Consider the following 17,792-nt stretch of genomic DNA (forward strand, 5'->3'; position numbering starts at 1 on the left):
GGACACACGGCCAGCAAGTCATTATTAGCAGTCTTCTATAGAAGATTCTCGTCCTGATACCCGACTATAAATACCCTCTCATTCTCCATGGGCTGGACTTTTCCTTCTTTTTTCATCATTCTCATTTCCATCATTGTCTCGATATACCAAGTCCAGACATTGAATCTCTTTAACACCTCGAGCACTGCTACAAACACCTCCCTGAACAACATCAACAACAACACCATCACAAACAGCCCAGTACATACAAACATGTCTGCCCCAAGAGCCATAAGACAGGCCTTCTTGGCCATTGAGAAGTCAGAGGGCATGGGTGCGCGCGTACGACGATCCATCGGCACTCCCAAACTTCGCAACTTCAGCCCCTTCCTCATGCTGGACCATTTCACCGTTGGCAAAGACGCCGGATTCCCCGACCACCCTCACAGAGGACAAGAGACCATCACCTACCTCCTCTCTGGCGGTGTAGATCATGAAGATTTCGCCGGACACAAAGGCACTATCGGCCCAGGCGATCTGCAATTCATGACTGCCGGCCGAGGCATAATGCACGCTGAAATGCCCCATAACAACCCAGACGGCAGCCCCAACGTCGGCATCCAGCTGTGGGTTGATCTACCCAAGAAGCTGAAGATGTGTGAACCCAGATACCGTGATCTCCGCGCCCAGGAAATCCCAATTGCCTCTGCGGATGGCGGAAGAGCCACTATCAAAGTCATCTCTGGCAAGTCTCATGGCATAGACTCGGTCAAGGACCTAGCCTACACGCCTGTCTGGATACTGGACATCACTCTCAAGCCAGGCGGAAGAATCAACCAGATACTGCCTATTGGATGGAACGCCTTTGCCTACACCCTCGAAGGCACCACTACCTTCAACAAGAAGAGAGTCCCTCAGTACCACAACGTTGAGTTCGTACAGGAGGGAGATTCGGTCCAGGCTTCAAACGAGTCTGACGAAGAGTCTCGCTTCTTAATAATTGCCGGCCAGCCTCTTGACCAGCAGGTCGTCCAGTACGGTCCTTTTGTTCTGAGCTCCACGGAGGATGTTTACCAGGCTATCAGTGACTTCCAGTCGCACTCTAACGGTTTTGAACGAGCCAGAGGGTGGCAGAGCGAGATCGGAAAGAGAATGCTATAGATCGACTAATATTGCCGATTTTTCCTTACTTTTCGATATGGGTTAGAATTTTCATGTACCATGCTGGGTTTCCCGGAGCATTGCTTGCTGTTTTCGTTTATGGCTCAATTGATGAGATATGACTTTGTGCTCCCCCAGACATTCCTTTGCATGTTTCCTGTTTCCTGTTTCCTGTTTTGCATGTACTTTAATTGAATAAATTGTTGAATGTTAGGAGTTCATCGTCGCCACGTCCTTGTTCAATATATCTTACGTCAAATGTAGCCATATATCTTGTAACATGATGTCATAGCAAAATTCTACCTATTTATATATATATTCACAGTAAACCGCCATACTCCGTACCTGTTCCAGTCGAATTAACACTACAGTTCACTCAACAATATACTTCTATTCAATCTATAATCAATAATCATGTCTCAGGAAGCATATCAAGCCGAGAAAGACCTCAACTCGTACCAGGCAAAGACTGGTAGAGGAGGGAAGAACATCAGTGATACCGGTTCGTACTCTCCCCTTCTCGGTTACCAATCCCATTCTGACGTCTTTCTTCTACTAGCCCAAGAGACCGGCGTCGACGCAGGTGCAGAGAATAAATTCCCAGGCGCCCAGGTGAGGGTAGGACCTGGTTCGACGGCCAGCGGGAGTGATCACCGGGTTATTCCGCCAGAAGAGGGCGGTGAAATCGATGACCAGGGACAGTAAGGCATTTCTCTCTGCCGTCTTTCAATAGTGGTGGATGTATCCGGATGCTAACGTCGTCGTCCCTTGATATTGCAGTGTGACGAAGGCAAAGGACTTTTTGGGCTCGAACAAGCAGGATTAAAGCGGCGTGCTTATGTCATCATCCGCCTTTTTGTCGTCGAAAGTTTAAACAGCTTAACAAGGTAACTTAAAAGGGATAAATAAATAGCAATCAAGTGTATATTATTATTATCTGGAAGATCGATATCCTTCCGTGTGCCGCACCGTTTTACAGTTACGGGTACTTCTTAGCTGCGGGCTCTACTATCAAGAGGCAGCTCACGTTCAAAATCTGTTATATGAAGTTCTTGCATCCTTAAGAGATGACCAGCCTGTGGATGCCCCGGATTCTTCGACCCGACTATACATGGCCGCGGCCAGTGCTCCTTAGAATATCCGAAATAACTCCTCCGGTTCCTCGAATATCAGGTAGAATTGTCCGGCGTCTCTGGGGTATCCTGCATAAGGGCCTATACATCTTTTCTGAGTGGTATTGCTACTGGTTTGATGTCCCGTTCGATGGTAATATTGCACAGCTACCTTTCGGCCTGCTTTTGAAATGGACAGATAGAACAAGTCTAGAGGAAGCTGTAGCTATGCAGATGGTAGCTGCTGGTGGTATTCCAACCCCAAAAATTCTTTGTTATGGAGAGCATCCGAACGATCCCTACAACAGGCATATCTCTATTCTCATGACGAGGCTTCCTGGTATAACGCTTGAGAATTCGAGGGATCCACTAGACATCGAGACATCCGGACCGTGGCTTGAGGAATTAAAAACATGCGTGAGTGCTATGCGTCAGTGGAGTCCTCCTGAGAAGCTGTTCACTGGCTCTGTGATTGGGACTGCTGTGCATAGCCAGCGAGTTCCGAACCATATCATGGGCCCATTCACAACTCAAAATGGTCTATACGATCACCTGTTCTCTACTGCGTCATCACATGGGTTTACTTCTACCGAGAAATTCGAGGAAGCATTGACGGAAGCGAGGAAGATATACGAAAGGCCGCATCGGGTTGTGTTCACTCATGGAGATTTCAAAGCTCACAATATCCTTGTTGATGATGATGGACATCTATCGGGCTTCCTAGACTGGGAATCAGCTGGGTGGTATCCCGAGTACTGGGAATTTACTACAGCTATGAGGTTTGGGCGGAACACCTGGTGGTATCAAGTCGCTTCTTGGATGGGCGGGGACCAGTATTCCCAGGAACTGTCTTCAGATGTCGCCCTGAATCTATTGACAGTTGACTCTTATATAGCGTGGTAATTGAGGAGGATTCTAACACATGAAACGGCAATACAACAGTTCCACTTGTTTTTTTACACTGGCTAAAATGGGAGTATACTGGACTCATTTTTATTCAGGACAGAAAAGAGGAAGTTACAGTGAATGATGGACAGGAGAGACTTTCACCAGATTGCAAAACACAATACACTAGATGCCACAAAAAATCGCCTATCAGACAAAAATCAATGGCAAACCTCGGATCTGACAACAGGACGCGGTTGGGTATTCTCTGCGGCAGCAGCGCTATACTGGTTTCCAACCCTGAAACACTCTTGCTCTAGCGCATCACGGCTGGTGTACCTGACCAACCCATTTTCTGAGAGCTTTTCGGCAATAGTCAACACCCAAACTCTGCAGGACATCCCTGGGATTGAGTTGACATCTCCATCACGCGACCTCATGATCTGATCAACAAGGGACTTCTTTTCCGGTGGGATGCTGGCAATCTGGATCAGAACACAGAGGAAGTTCGACTTGAAGACACCGTTGGTAGGACCATGATCCGCGATCCACCCATGTCCCATATTCTTCATATGATATTTGTGGCCCTTCAATTTGGCTGTGTGAAAATAGTATCCCCAATGGAAATCGTTCGACACGGGAGGGTCCGCGCGAATCCACAGAACAATATAGAGAGAGTCTAGTGGGAGTCGACTTAATGCTTCTTCTTGAAGCTTTTTGATAGCAAGTGCTCTTTCCTGTGGCGTTGGGGGTAGTCGTGCCTTGGAACTCGAGGGGGCTGCGGACAACTGGCTGGATGCCATTGATTTTGACATTTTCAATTCCAGTAAGCTTTTTTTGTAGAGAGAGAGTGTGTCGATATGTAAGGGTGTTTGAATGAAGTGATATAGAAAGAGGAATCATGTTGAAAATCAGACGATTACCCAGGAATGAGCACCTTTATATGGCGTATCTTTTCACATGTCTCGTGTATTTCAATTAGAACTGGTTGCCTAACTGCCGTGAGAGGGTGTGTGTCTAATAACAAGGATGTGATACTGGGTATGTCCATGCGAGTCCCCTGTTCCTGTAATAGAAAACAATGATGACTGTTGACCAGGTTAGAGAAAGCATATTTCGAACGGTAGACAAGGTAATCCATTGGTATGCGTGGGCAGTCAACTAATTGGCCGACTCCTAACTCAGAGTAGTAAGGTATGACATGTGGTGAATGAATGGACAAGACAACAAAAGCGGGCTGAGGTATCCGTGCCTTGCATAAAGATATATGTAATGCGGTCAGAAAAGGCGTCTTCATTTCTTCCAGTCCTCGATCCACATTGTGGATCCTGCCTCTGAGTCCGCTCAGTGTGGGAGCAAGCGGCTTCGGTGCCTTTCTCATGCACACTTAGTCGTGCAACCGTGTAAAGTATGTATACCCTTTCGGCATTTGTGGTTGTTGTCATCTCAGATCCAAGCAATTGGTCAGAAAATTGTTAATCTGAGAAGCAGCCTTTGCCATATTCCATACAAATGGATGTCGATTCTCCCCCCTCCCCCAAACCTAGAGTATCCAATGAGAAGAGCAATCGCGTACAGCGTTGTAGTATCAATGAGTGGAGGCGGCCATCTCTTTACGAAGAAGCTGCGTACCAACATGTATGGTGTTTGAACAGCCTTGAACTCAAAAATGTAGTCAGGCTCAAAGTGCGGTAAATGAGTGGACAAGAAGCCTCAAAAAGGATATGACTCATAGTATATAAGGCAGTAGGTGTCAAATAATGGCTTCTCAGCCAGTCAATGTGCATGGTAGAGTAGCTGACCAGGGGGTAACCCAGGGTCCCATGTGCGGCGCAGCGAAATCAATGCAGCTTAGCGCCGTCAACTGGTGGAATTTTGGGGGCCATTCCCCGAATCAGATGGTTGCCTGCTTGGCTCGGTGTCTTCCCTACATAGTAGGCCATATTTTTGTAATGAGGCTGCTATTTGATAGACACAACGCTGGGTACGCTCTCCCTGGTCATAACCCATGAGAGGAATTTTTACGAATTTCTGCGATTGCCGGAGGGAGCTCCGCACAGAAATCCTAGTTGCTATCCTTGGTGCTGAACAGGGAACATCTTTATCTTTCCTTCAAAGATGTGAAGCAGATAGCTCAGGAAATGATTGAGTTGGACGTTAGTGTAGTTCGCGAGAAGAGAAATGAAACTGTCAAAATGGTCAAAGTCGAAGTTTGGCGTCGGAAGTTGGAGAGTTTTGCTGACTAAGCTCAAAGCCAGCGTGTTGCGTTCGCAAGTCTAGAAAGACGAGCAGCAGCAGCAGCTTCAGCAAGACAAGCTGAAGTTGATCGATGAGCGCAACTGGCAAGGCTGTCTTCTCTCTCTCGTCTCCAGCTTCTTCTTCTTCTGTCGGGCCATCATGGCCAGCGGTGCAATTGAGCCGTTTCTAAAGGGCAGCACCTCTGAAAACACCCGTGGGCTGCTGCGTGTCGTTATCTTACTGCTCATCGCCGCAGCCGCAGTCTCCAGCAGATTGTTCAGTGTCATAAGTATAGATGTCCCTCAAATTAGTTAAACTTACTACGTCTTACAGACCAATGTCGAGCGTAATGGCTAACTGTTTTGCTGCTTTAACTAGGATTTGAAAGTATCATCCACGAATGTACGATTACCCTTTTGGACTATATGGAGATCAGCCCAACAGTATTCTTCCCCTGCGAAGCCGACTGTAACTGACCATAATGCGCCGATATAGTCGATCCATGGTTTAATTTCCGAGCTACAAAATACCTGGTTGAGCATGGTTTCTACAAGTTCTGGGACTGGTTCGATGACCGTATGAAGCTCTACATTCTCCCCCCCGCACCCTTTGGGGTAGACGGTTCTGCTGTGCCTGGGAAGGTGGCCTTTATACTGACGGAGTTTTATCTAGGAACATGGCATCCCCTGGGACGTGTCACTGGTGGCACTCTTTACCCCGGCTTAATGGTCACCAGCGGTGTCATCTATAAACTCCTCCGACTTCTCGCTCTTCCCGTCGATATTCGAAACGTATGCGTTTTACTTGCTCCCGCCTTCTCTGGCCTGACAGCCCTGGCCATGTACCTCCTCACTACAGAGATGGCTCCCTCTCCATCAGCCGGTCTTTTAGCCGCTGCCTTTGTCGGAATTGCGCCAGGTTACATCTCCCGTTCCGTGGCTGGAAGTTACGATAACGAAGCAATTGCCATCTTCCTTCTCGTCTTTACATTCTTCCTCTGGATCAAGGCTGTGAAGAACGGATCGATCATGTGGGGTGCCTTGACAGCTTTGTTCTATGGGTACATGGTGTCTGCCTGGGGTGGATATGTGTTCATTACCAATTTGATTCCTCTCCATGTCTTCGTCCTCATTTGCATGGGAAGGTATACATCCCGTCTATATATCAGTTATACCACGTGGTACGCTCTTGGAACCCTAGCCAGCATGCAAATTCCATTCGTTGGTTTCCTACCAATCCGCAACAGTGACCACATGGCAGCTCTTGGTAAGTACGGTTGGTACCCATGCGTACTGGATTCTACTAACCATTGGGCTAGGTATTTTTGGCCTCCTTCAAATTGTTGCCTTTGTGGAGTTCCTGCGTGCTCAGGTTCCCAGCAAACAGTTCCAGACTGTTCTTACTAGCCTTGTCCTCTTGGTTTTCATCGTGTCATTTGCTGGACTAGTACTCTTGACGGTCTCAGGAGTCATTGCACCATGGAGTGGACGATTCTACTCTCTGTGGGATACTGGCTACGCAAAGATTCACATCCCCATCATTGCATCCGTCTCAGAGCACCAGCCTACCTCCTGGCCAGCTTTCTATTTTGACTTGAACATGATGATCTGGCTCTTCCCACCAGGCGTATACATGTGCTTCTACAGACTCAAAGATGAGCATGTCTTTGTTATTATCTACGCCGTCCTAGCCAGTTACTTTGCCGGAGTCATGGTTCGATTGATGTTAACCCTTACCCCTGTGGTATGCGTTGCTGCCGGACTGGCCCTGTCGCAGATATTGGATGTCTATCTACGTATGGACTCCCCCGATCCGGACGCCAAAAAACAAGGATCCGGCGATAAGTCAACCCAAGGAGGCCTACGCATTGCTCGCAATAAGGTTGTGGGCATCTACTCCAACTTCTCAAAGCTAGTCGTGTCAGGAACTGTTCTGGTTTATCTTCTCTTCTTCGTTGCCCACTGTACCTGGGTCACCTCCAACGCTTATTCCTCTCCCTCTGTCGTGCTAGCCAGCAGATTACCCGATGGCAGTCAATTTATTATTGATGACTACCGTGAAGCGTACTACTGGCTTCGACAGAATACCCCTAAGAATACCAAGATCATGGCGTGGTGGGATTACGGATATCAAATTGGAGGTATGGCCGATCGGCCAACCTTGGTTGACAACAATACCTGGAACAACACCCATATTGCTACAGTTGGTAAAGCAATGAGTTCCAGTGAAGAAGTCAGCTATCCTATCCTACGACAGCACGATGTGGACTACGTGCTTGTTGTGTTCGGAGGTCTTCTAGGATACTCTGGAGATGACATCAACAAGTTTTTGTGGATGATCCGCATTGCTGAAGGTATCTGGCCTGAAGAGGTCAAGGAACGAGACTTTTTCACTGATCGCGGAGAGTATCGCGTGGACGAGCATGCTAGCCCAGCTATGCGCAACAGTTTAATGTAAGTATCCCTCGGGTGACTTGTACTAAGGTTTGCCTTTCACTAACAGCTGCTACTAGGTACAAAATGTCCTACTATAACTTTCACAACCTCTTTCCTCCCGGCCAAGCGCAAGACCGTGTCCGTGGTGTCCGACTTCCCTCTCAAGGGCCTCAATTAACCACGATCGAGGAGGCATTCACCAGTGAAAACTGGATCATTCGAATTTATAAGGTAAAGGATCTCGATAACGTAGGCCGAGACCATGGAAGTGCAGCTGCCTTTGAAAAGGGCCACAAGAAGAAGACTGCTGCTAGCAAACGGCGAGGAAGGCCAGTGCTGCGAACGGAGTAAACTAAACTGCCATTTTTATGAAAAGTGCGTATCTAGTTTTATCAGGGTTTCCCATTCTTCCAGCGGATTGTGTTATATAGAACTTTTTATCCTAGGTATCTACTGGAGCATCCATTTCATGTTATTTTTCTGCGTTCCAATATTATCGATGAGATGTAGATTGATAAGAATTGCTCTTCCCCTTTTTGTTTTCTTTTATCTTATCGGAGATGACGTCGTAGGTTTTGTATTACGTAATAATTAACATCGAGCCACCTTTCAATGAATTTGGAGAAGCCGAAATACATCCAGTCCATCCTGTTTGATATACGATTTGATAACTAGGTAAGTTGACATTGCTGTACTATCCGGCGTGCGATTGCTGACTCTTGCATTGGCTGTCTATGTAGAGCTAATGCGCATCCGCCCAGTCACTCTTTTCCCAAACAAACATGGCTTCTTGTCATTAGACTGATCAAACACGCCGAGACGAACAACATCAGCAAATCGGTCCTTTCTCTTTACATAGGTCATGCTTCAGGTGCTAAAATAGGTTGTGGCCTGACCCATTGATAGTAACTGAGCGAACGAGAAGTTATCCTTCTTAACTTCGTTGGGAATATCTCTTGAAACATGCGACACCGCACACTCACAGCTCTATTAGCTGGCGCAAGCTTTGCGTTTGCTGCCCACAAGCCATTTAGCATACAGGATGACGTGCTAGCCAATCCTCAGGTACGCATCACTACTACTTGTTGGAAGAAATTACGATCGGAGAAACACAAGCTTCTAACAATTGGCGCTCGTCTTAGTTCGAGGTAGTGTTCCCTGACGAGTATATATTAGAATCAGACGCACAACTACGGCTTGTCAAATCCCAGTCAAAGAATAAGGATGCTACAAATACACCTTCTCAACCATCAGACGCACCGAATATTGTTTCTCAGGACGAGAGATCCGATCTATCAGAACAGGCACCGCTTCAAGGAGAATCAGAAGCTGATGATGAGGAATTGATGAAAGATGAGGATGATGTATCAATTGATTCTTATCATGAAATGGTTCTGGATGGCCAGCGGTTCCTTTGTGGAATCCCAAGTGTATCACCCACCGGAAAGGATAATACATCTACTTCTACACCTAACCCAGAAGACGAGGCACTTGAGCTGGCAAGGGCAACCAACCGGGGTCTTGAGCTGCTCAGTGACCTTGAAGGGAAATGTCTGTACTACGCTGCAGGCTGGTGGTCATATTCCTTCTGCTATATGAAGGAGGTACGGCAGTTTCATGCACGAGTTCCTGGGCAAGGGGTTCCTGTCTATCCGCCGGCAGAAGATCCGGACTCAAAAACCTATGTCCTTGGAAGGTTCCAAAAGAATTCAGAACGTGGCCAGCCTACGGCGGCCTCTACTGAGGTGGCTGCGTTGCAAACCAAGGGAGAGTCGTGGTACTTAGTGCAATACCTCGAACGGGGTACTATCTGTGATTTGACAAGGCGGCCCCGTAAGATTGAGGTGCAATTCCACTGCCATCCACAGTCTCCGGAGCATATTGCATGGATCAAGGAGGTTACCACATGTTCTTATGTCATGATGGTCTACACTCCAAGACTATGCAACGATGTGGCATTCCAGCCGCCACAGGTAGAGAAGCCGAACAGCATAAGGTGCCGGGAGATTATATCACCGGAGCATGTATCCATCTGGGAAGCGGCTCTTGCCTCTAAGAAGGAACGTGCTAAGAAGGAGTTAGTCGAAGCTACAGATGAGCCCTTTGCCACAGTTGGAGACATCCAAGTTGGTGCTATGAAAACGGTAGGTAAGGACGGGAAGCGAATTGAAAAGGACCAGTTCGGATTTGGTGGAGAGCCAAAGGTCAAGGTCGTGGCCAGAAGCGAAGGAGGCAAGGTGAAGGTTCTATCAAAGGAAACACTGAAGAAGCACAAGGTGACCAGCGAGAAGTTCGAGAGGTTGAAGCAGGAATTGGACGAAGCTGCAGACGGTGAAGATTGGAGACTGGAGGAGATATCTACAAGCAGGGGAGAGGGGCTTCGGGCGATCATCGATGATCCATTCGATGACGTTGGAAGAGAGGAAGAAGAGGAAGAAGGAGAAGAAGGAGACCCAGAAACCCAGGCAAAGAACGAGGGAAAAGCAGACAAGGACACGTCCAAGGAAACTAGCCCCGAGGACCAGCAGCAGCAGAAGCAGCAGCAGCAGACGAAGAAGAGCATGAAGAAGCAACAGCCAAAGCCAAACAAAGTACGGATGCTTCGCAAACTACAGGGGCAAGCAGCGTCAGATGAAACTGTGCCTGAAGCTGGTAGTGATGAAACGTACAAAACCGATAGCAAAGTGGCAAAGGCAAAGAAGGAGAAGCTCCACAAGACTGACAAGACAGACAAGTCTGATAAGGCGGAGAAGAAGGAGAAGGACGAGAAGGACGAGCTGTAGTAATTGATATCTTATGGCCGTTGCTGCGCCGGCCGTCCCCCTTTTTATAGACATCGATCCATCGCCCATGCTTAGGTAATCTTCTGTATTAGCGCTGTAAAATACCACATTACACCACGTTTAGCCCCTGTATTGCTGTCACATAAAATACGCCATCCAGTTCGCCCAGCCTGGAAGTGCGAACGTCGAGAAACATCGGCGAACCTCGAGCGAGCGTCTCTCTCTGCAACTAACTATACGAACGACCGGCTGGCGAACGCTGCACCAGCATCAATCAGACCGACAGACTCGCTGCAACCGCGCTGTGTCTCCCTGCCCTTCCCGATTCCTGCGCCTGCGCCTGTTGGCCCTGCTCGAGGACACCTAACTACCGAGTCTCCCGCACCTGAACAATCCCCCCTCCTCACCACACGCAGCTGTCTGGAGCATGCAGTGACGGCTTCTTTCATACGACTCCGGCTGCATATTTCTCTGCTATCGTCCATTTCTTGTCTCTGCAGATTGGTTTCGAGAGCTGCTATCTGTCTTACTTGGCCTGCCCTGGCTGTCTACCTACCGAGAGAGACACCGCCGTTAACGTGCATTACGTATTGCCCAGACCGGATTCCAAAGGGCTGCATATACCTGTTTACACCCACGAGGGACCGGATTAAACGCGCTACAGAAGAGGAGGATACACAAACCTTTGGTCATCGTCGTGGGAGGTGGTCAAGATGGGCTTTGAAGGTGTCTACACTGCTGTGTACGACTACACACCACAAGGAGAAAATGAGCTAGCATTTGCCGAAGGTGACTTGCTGTACATACTGGATAAGTCCTCGGATGACGGCTGGTGGAAAGCAAAGAAGAAAACTGCCGAGTTTGAATCCGAAGAGCCCGTGGGACTGATCCCTCACAACTACGTGGAGGAGGTGAGCTCTCCCTTCCCCCTATTGTCCTCTGTTTCTCGTCTATGTTGGATACTGGTTCTCGTTGGAAAATCTCCTGGTTTTTAACTAACTGTGTTACCTCTACTATGGCTACAGGCACAACCAATCCAACGAGCAAAATCCATCTACGACTATACGCGACAAACGGATGAGGAGGTGTCGTTTGCAGACGATGTTGATATCTTAATCTTTGACACCTCTGACCCGGACTGGACTCTGGTCCAGGTAAATACCGAGTATGGATTTGCTCCGTCGAATTATATCCAGGTGATAGGCGATATTGAAGCTCCCGGAGCAGACGCTGCAGCTTCTCCAGCTGTTGAGGCCCAAGAAGAAACCAGATATGCTGAGCCCGAGCCGGAAACGCAACTGGAGCCGGAGCCGGAGCCCGAACAAGAAGCGCCTCCTGCTCCTCAAGTCGCAAAATCACCTGCTGGTCCTGCCGCAGCCCTCGCCGGAATACTTCACACCCAACAACCAGGCGAATCTCGATCAATCCCTGCTCTTCCATCTCGTGAACCTCAAGCGGCAGCGCCGACGGTGGAGCCCGCGCATGAAGATCACGAAGATGAAGCCCCTGCTCCTGCCCTTCCGCGCCGTCCGCAATCCCAAGAGGAATCTCCAAGAGAACATTTGCCGTCGCCCAAGGAATATCGACGTCCTCCGTCCCCTAGAGCCCATCTGCACACGTCAACAGACTACTCCCGAGATAGATCTCGCGGACGATCCCCTCACGATTCTCTCAAGGCAGAATCAACAGGTGTCCAACCGTCTCCTCCTTATAGCAGGTTGGCCCTTCGAGATGACATTTATCCCCGACACACATCGACTTCACCTTCCGGATACCACATATACAATATCAGTGAAATGATATCGATCATGGGAAAGAGGAAGAAGATGCCGACAACACTCGGAATCAATGTTGCGGCTGGAACAATATTTATATCACCAGAAAAGTCAGAGGACGGTCCTCACCAGGAATGGACTGCTGAGAAACTAAAGCATTACTCTATCGAGGGGAAGCATGTGTTTGTCGATCTTGTTCGGCCCAGTAAAAACATTGATTTCCATGCTGGAGCCAAAGATACTGCACAGGAGATAGTGGCTGCTCTTGGTGAAATCTCTGGCGGATACAGGGCCGAAGGGCTGAGAGAGGTCATCGCAGCTGGCACTAGCGGCGCCAAGAAGAAGGGAATCATTCTATATGATTTCGTTGCCCAGGGTGAAGACGAGGTTTCTGTGTGTGTTGATGATCAAGTTGTAATCCTGGACGACTCGAGATCTGAAGAATGGTGGATGATCCGACGACTAAAGAATGGAAGGGAAGGCGTTGTTCCTAGCAGCTACATTGAAATAACAGGGGTTGTGGACTCTGGATTGTCCGGCGTAACTGCTGGGATGTCGTCTGTTGAACAGAACAGGCTTGAAGAAGCACGTTTAGCTAAACAGGCAACCCGCTCCTCAAAGAGACAAGACTCGGATGGGACGGGGTCCATAGAGGTAGGCCCAGGTGTGAAATTGCCGCGTAGACGGAGCAGTCTTGGAAGAATTGATGGTAACCAACAATCACAGCGCCAGAGACGCGAAAGCAAATCATCAAAATCAAGTATGCCCAGTCATACTCTTTACCTTCGTGTACATTTCACTAACGTCCTACAGAGCCGAATCCCGCAAAAACGAGAAAATGGACAGACAGATCTGGCACTTTCACTGTTGTTGCCGAATTCATTGGCCTGGCAGATGGCAAAATGCACCTTCACAAGCAGAATGGCGTGAAAATTGCAGTCCCAGTGTCCAAGATGTCCATTGAAGACTTGGAATATGTTGAAAAGGTCACCGGTGAGTCTCTTGACGAAGATAAGCCACTATCTGATATCCGCCGCCGCAGCCAAATGGGAAACGAGCGCCACAAAGTTGTCGGTGCTTCCATAAAGAAGGAGCCCGAATACGACTGGTTCGACTTCTTCTTGAGAGCTGGAGTTGGGCCTCATCAGTGCGAACGCTATGCAAGCAACTTCACCAAGGACTCAATGGACGAATCGGTCATCCCAGATATCACTTCGGATGTTCTTCGCACCTTGGGCTTGAAGGAAGGTGATATAATAAGAGTGATGAAATATGTCGATGAGAAATACAAACGTAAAGCCAAGGGAGGCCGGAACGTCACATTCGCGGATGGTGAAGAAGAGCCTGCCAGTGGAGGTCTGTTCTCCGGTCCTGGCGGTGCACTACGAAATAATACCCGCAAGGGGCGTCCTGCCCCAGCAGCTCAAGCCAGTGACGTAGTTGATCCAAAAGCGTTTGCTCCCAAGGACAAATCCGCGCCTGCTGATGGAAAAGATAAGGAGAAGGATGGGCCTGCAGGATTTGAGGACGACGCATGGGAGGTCAAGACGCCATCCAAACCTGCAGCTTCAACCGCCCCATCCTCTGCTCCAACTACTGCTGCAAGCCAGCCAGCATTGACTGGCGCTATGGCAGACCTCTCTTTACTCCAAACCCCCTTGGAGCCCACGAAAACTGCTCCAGCTCCTACAACCAAGCCAGCCGAGCCGGCAATTCCGCAGCCTCCAGCTACTCAAGCACCACCGGCAGCACAACCCCAGAAACCAGGTGCAAACCCTCAGTTCTTTACACAACTTGGCCAGCCTCAGATGCAGGCTATTGCACCGCAGATGACTGGCTATGTCCAACCCCAGCTGCAGCCCCAGCAAACTGCTATGCCACCTCGACAACGGCCTCAGCCTCCTGCTACAGCAGTTGGTCAAGGATTCCTCACTCCTCCACCACCCCCTAGACCACTCTCTGCGCCCAATAACCCTCCAAACGGCTTTGTAACGCAGCCGCTACAACCTCAACTCACCGGCATCCCGTCCACAGCTCCGCACATAGCCCCTCCAGGCCACAGCCTAGCAGAACTTAATCAACAGCGGTTCCAGCAACAGCAGTTGGTGTCTCAGCCAACAGGGTTCCCTTCTCAGGTTCCGGCGATGACTGGGCAGTTTGGACCCCAGATGCCACAGCAACAACCCTTCATGAGTTCTCCTCAGCAGTTCATGGGTGGTCAGCAGCAACCATTCCAGACCACTTCGCCTGTGCAGCAGCAAACGTTCCCAGCTTTGGCTCCTCAGCCCACCGGTTTCCCCCAATTTGGACAACAACAACAACCACCCTTGCCAACCGGGTCCATCAACTCTGTTCTTCCTCCTCCCCTTCAGCCCCAGCGCACAGGTGCAAACGGTTTTGGGGTGCCTCCAACAAGTTTCACACCATCACCACCGCCAATTCCACAGCAACCTGCAGCTGCTCCACTTCTACCTCAAAAGACAGGCCCTGCTCCTCCTGTACGTTTCGGTGTCCACAAAGATACTCCAAAGAAGATCATGCCTCAGCCAACTGGGAAGGCAAATCTTGCTCAAGCTAGTACGTTATCCTAATCCTTGGTTATGTATGGTATTTATGATGATTTTGACTAACCTATTGCTTAGCTCCATCCAATCCGTTTGGGTTTGCCTAGAACGGTCCAATCCATCTGAACTTTTGATCTATTTACGAATGACTCCACAAAGAATAACGATATCATTTGCGCACATCCTTACCTCCCACCAGCCTCCGTCTCCCTAATAAACAACTTCTCCATCCCTGGTTTAGCAAGAACCCATTCTTACATATTTTGCTCGAAAAGAGTTGCTCAATTGCCATTTGGATCCATACCGCTGCGTAACCTGCGGCTTTTCATTTGTTTTCAAACACCCCGTCCATCCTCCTCCCTCCTCGAGGCATCCCCATACCTGTCTGACTTGACCTTTCTTGTGCCCATAGTTTGTTTCAACATGATCCTTTCCTCTGTCTCTCAGGCCTTTTGCATGATTCAGCTTAATCATGCCAACTAGGATAATCACTTATAGACAGCATTTTCTCCGTCACAAGCTCTTTTCTTTGTTCATTCTTAACAGATAATTGTTTATCGGGCTCATTTACCTTCTATCGTTATACCTAGCTCTTTCAATTTCGCCTATATATTCCTCAAATTTAGTGTTTGAATGGTTTATGAACATTTCTGCAAATTTTCTACATCTATTAGCATGCTTGTTTGTCTCCCCAATCAATCCCAACAAACATCTCATATTCCATCCACCATGACTTCTTACCATATACGCACTTGAAGCCGAATATATTTGCCACGACCTTGCAGTATTTTAGCAAAATTCCGCCCAAAATCCCGTTCTTCTCATATACTTCTAATCTTCACCTTGTCAGGGTGCAGTAGTAAAATCTCATAGCATAACTGAAGGCGTATTCTCATTGATATCAGGGCCACATAGCATCATTAAGCGTACAAGTTTTCCAGCAAGGCCAACTCCCTAAAATAAAGTATATGAACAAGAAAATACTCAAGAACAAGCTGGCTAAGGGGATATCTTGCAAACAGAAAGGAATCGAAAGTAAACAGAAAACATAACGAGAGAAAGAAGGATGAGTGCACAAAAAAGTCGAAGAGACCCGTTTACATCAGCTGGAAGACAAGGTTAGAAGCCAATTCTCCAGTTTTATTCAGGAGATCGCGGAAAGTCAGTGGAGCATCTCCTTCTGTATGATGCACTTCTGGTCTATAAGTAGCTAGCTGCCTCACTTTGCAGGCAACATAGTGAGTTGTGAGTTTGCGAAGTCGGTTCTCCCTCTCAGACGGGAGATCTGCGCTAGCATCCAACGAAGGAAATCTCGGGTCATATGGCTTCGTGTTCTTGAATGTGTAGTGTAGCAATTCTAATACATAGGGTATAGTGCCGTTATCCCCATAGCCATGGCCAGATGCTCGCAGAGGAAACGAGACCAATTCTCGATGAAGCTTGGTAAGTGCGAGCTGGGCAAGGGCTGGAACGAGGTAGCGGGAGGCGAATACATAGATTTTGGCATGGTATAAAATGTAAGGAACGTCGCGAGAGTCGCTGTTTGCTTGTGAATGGCTTAATGGAGCGGCCCTGCGTTCGTACTGTGGGTACTGAATAGCGGTGAATTCATCCCATAGAGACACACCAGCGGGTCGGGAAGATGGAAGGGGGAAGAAGGGTTCTCCTCTAACAGAGCCTTCGGACTTGGATGTCTCGAGTATTGACTCTGCTTGAGTTGCCTGGAATTCAGGCCAATCGCCAGACTCTGTGTTTTGGGTTTCTTCCGGCTTTTCTTCAGGTTTCTCTTTAGGCTTTTCTTCTTGCTGGAATGGAACCACTGCAGTGACGGCCTCAGTATTTTTCTCTTCAATCACGGCAATATCTTTGACATTCTCTTTATTCTCCGTGGGCGGAGGAGTTTTAGGAGGCGTGAGAGTGTTTGCAGCAGGACGCTCTTCAACTGCTTTTTTCTTTCCCTTTTTCTCTTTCTTGCCCTTCTTGCCTTTCTTTCCGGCGTCAGCGGCCCCCTTTGAGTCATCTTCTTCATCCTGGGGCTGGGGCTGGGGCTGAGGGTCCTCCTTCACAACAAGTGCCTGAGGCTGGACCACGGCGGGCTCTTCCTTTGGAAGATCATCTTCGTCATCCCAGATGGCGCATGAATCCTCTGGCCGTGGTGCTTTTGGGGAGGAAGGGGGCGATGGTGCCGGCGGCGGTACATGGAGGTTCGCAGATGGGGAGCAAGGTTCTCCATATTCCGAAGACTCTGGTAGATCGGATCTGGTCTGACGAACGGGAACGGTATAATCTCCGGTGTATGCAAATTCGCAGAAACCAGTGAAGGTCTCAACATCTTCGTCCTCCAGGACTGCGATGCGGTGCCGGGATTCGCGAGTATGGCCGTTGTTCATCAGCCCATCGAGCCGGGGAGAGACATGTTTGGCAAGGCCAGATTGGATGGTGACTTTTGAGTGGCCGGGTCCGATCAAGAAGGTGAACTGGGGAGAGTTGATAATACTGTTTGTCCAGAAGAAGGCCACGGCTGGTCAGCGGATTATTCCATTCGGTATGCCTCTTCCCATGCAGAGGGTATATTTCTTCAATGCTGGAAAGAATAGCCATCACACAAATCCCTATAGACAGCCTAACCGCCGGCTGAAATAAAAGCGTACCTTCTGAAATCTGGGCCTGGAACCGAAGCCATTTTGCGCGAGCGTCAATAGAGAGCGCAAACTCCCGATTCCAACGGTCAGCGGCGCGTAAAGTAGTTGTCGATATTCGAATGAAATATCAGTGGAATATTAATGGAATATCGCACAAACGCGACTTTGAAAAATTTTCTCAACAGGCGATGGTCCGAGTGAGAAGAAAAGAAAGCATG

General features: G+C 48.7%; 8 protein-coding genes across 8 annotated transcripts; 6 read left to right on the top strand and 2 right to left on the bottom strand.

The window, feature by feature from the left end:
• Nucleotides 1–87: 87 nt before the first annotated feature.
• ARB_06488 (pirin domain protein, putative) lies at nt 88–1,140 on the top strand (the record flags this gene model as incomplete). The annotated part of the gene is made up of 1 exon (XM_003015319.1): nt 88–1,140. One exon carries the CDS (start codon nt 88–90, stop codon nt 1,138–1,140), a length of 1,053 nt encoding a protein of 350 aa, XP_003015365.1.
• A 414-nt stretch (nt 1,141–1,554) lies between these two features.
• ARB_06489 (uncharacterized protein) lies at nt 1,555–1,845 on the top strand (the record flags this gene model as incomplete). Its single annotated transcript, XM_003015320.1, has 1 exon — nt 1,555–1,845. One exon carries the CDS (start codon nt 1,555–1,557, stop codon nt 1,843–1,845), a length of 291 nt encoding a protein of 96 aa, XP_003015366.1.
• A 362-nt stretch (nt 1,846–2,207) lies between these two features.
• On the top strand, nt 2,208–3,155 carry ARB_06490 (uncharacterized protein; the record flags this gene model as incomplete). Its single annotated transcript, XM_003015321.1, has 1 exon — nt 2,208–3,155. One exon carries the CDS (start codon nt 2,208–2,210, stop codon nt 3,153–3,155), a length of 948 nt encoding a protein of 315 aa, XP_003015367.1.
• Nucleotides 3,156–3,358: 203 nt separating this feature from the next.
• Nucleotides 3,359–3,952, bottom strand: ARB_06491 (uncharacterized protein; the record flags this gene model as incomplete). Its single annotated transcript, XM_003015322.1, has 1 exon — nt 3,359–3,952. The coding sequence occupies one exon, from the start codon at nt 3,950–3,952 to the stop codon at nt 3,359–3,361; it is 594 nt and encodes a 197-aa protein (XP_003015368.1).
• A 1,326-nt stretch (nt 3,953–5,278) lies between these two features.
• On the top strand, nt 5,279–8,161 carry ARB_06492 (uncharacterized protein; the record flags this gene model as incomplete). The annotated part of the gene is made up of 5 exons (XM_003015323.1): nt 5,279–5,347; nt 5,418–5,685; nt 5,871–6,641; nt 6,694–7,828; nt 7,888–8,161. 5 exons carry the CDS (start codon nt 5,279–5,281, stop codon nt 8,159–8,161), a joined length of 2,517 nt encoding a protein of 838 aa, XP_003015369.1.
• A 612-nt stretch (nt 8,162–8,773) lies between these two features.
• Nucleotides 8,774–10,593, top strand: ARB_06493 (misfolded glycoproteins degradation protein Yos9, putative; the record flags this gene model as incomplete). Its single annotated transcript, XM_003015324.1, has 2 exons — nt 8,774–8,875; nt 8,953–10,593. The coding sequence occupies 2 exons, from the start codon at nt 8,774–8,776 to the stop codon at nt 10,591–10,593; spliced, it is 1,743 nt and encodes a 580-aa protein (XP_003015370.1).
• Nucleotides 10,594–11,306: 713 nt separating this feature from the next.
• ARB_06494 (uncharacterized protein) lies at nt 11,307–15,415 on the top strand (the record flags this gene model as incomplete). The annotated part of the gene is made up of 4 exons (XM_003015325.1): nt 11,307–11,504; nt 11,619–13,128; nt 13,182–14,945; nt 15,132–15,415. The coding sequence occupies 4 exons, from the start codon at nt 11,307–11,309 to the stop codon at nt 15,413–15,415; spliced, it is 3,756 nt and encodes a 1,251-aa protein (XP_003015371.1).
• A 614-nt stretch (nt 15,416–16,029) lies between these two features.
• ARB_06495 (uncharacterized protein) lies at nt 16,030–17,615 on the bottom strand (the record flags this gene model as incomplete). The annotated part of the gene is made up of 2 exons (XM_003015326.1): nt 16,030–17,428; nt 17,584–17,615. 2 exons carry the CDS (start codon nt 17,613–17,615, stop codon nt 16,030–16,032), a joined length of 1,431 nt encoding a protein of 476 aa, XP_003015372.1.
• Between the last annotated feature and the right edge of the window lie 177 nt (nt 17,616–17,792).

The sequence above is a fragment of the Trichophyton benhamiae genome, assembly GCF_000151125.1.
Source record: "Trichophyton benhamiae CBS 112371 chromosome Unknown contig01535.1, whole genome shotgun sequence".
Taxonomy (NCBI): domain Eukaryota; kingdom Fungi; phylum Ascomycota; class Eurotiomycetes; order Onygenales; family Arthrodermataceae; genus Trichophyton; species Trichophyton benhamiae.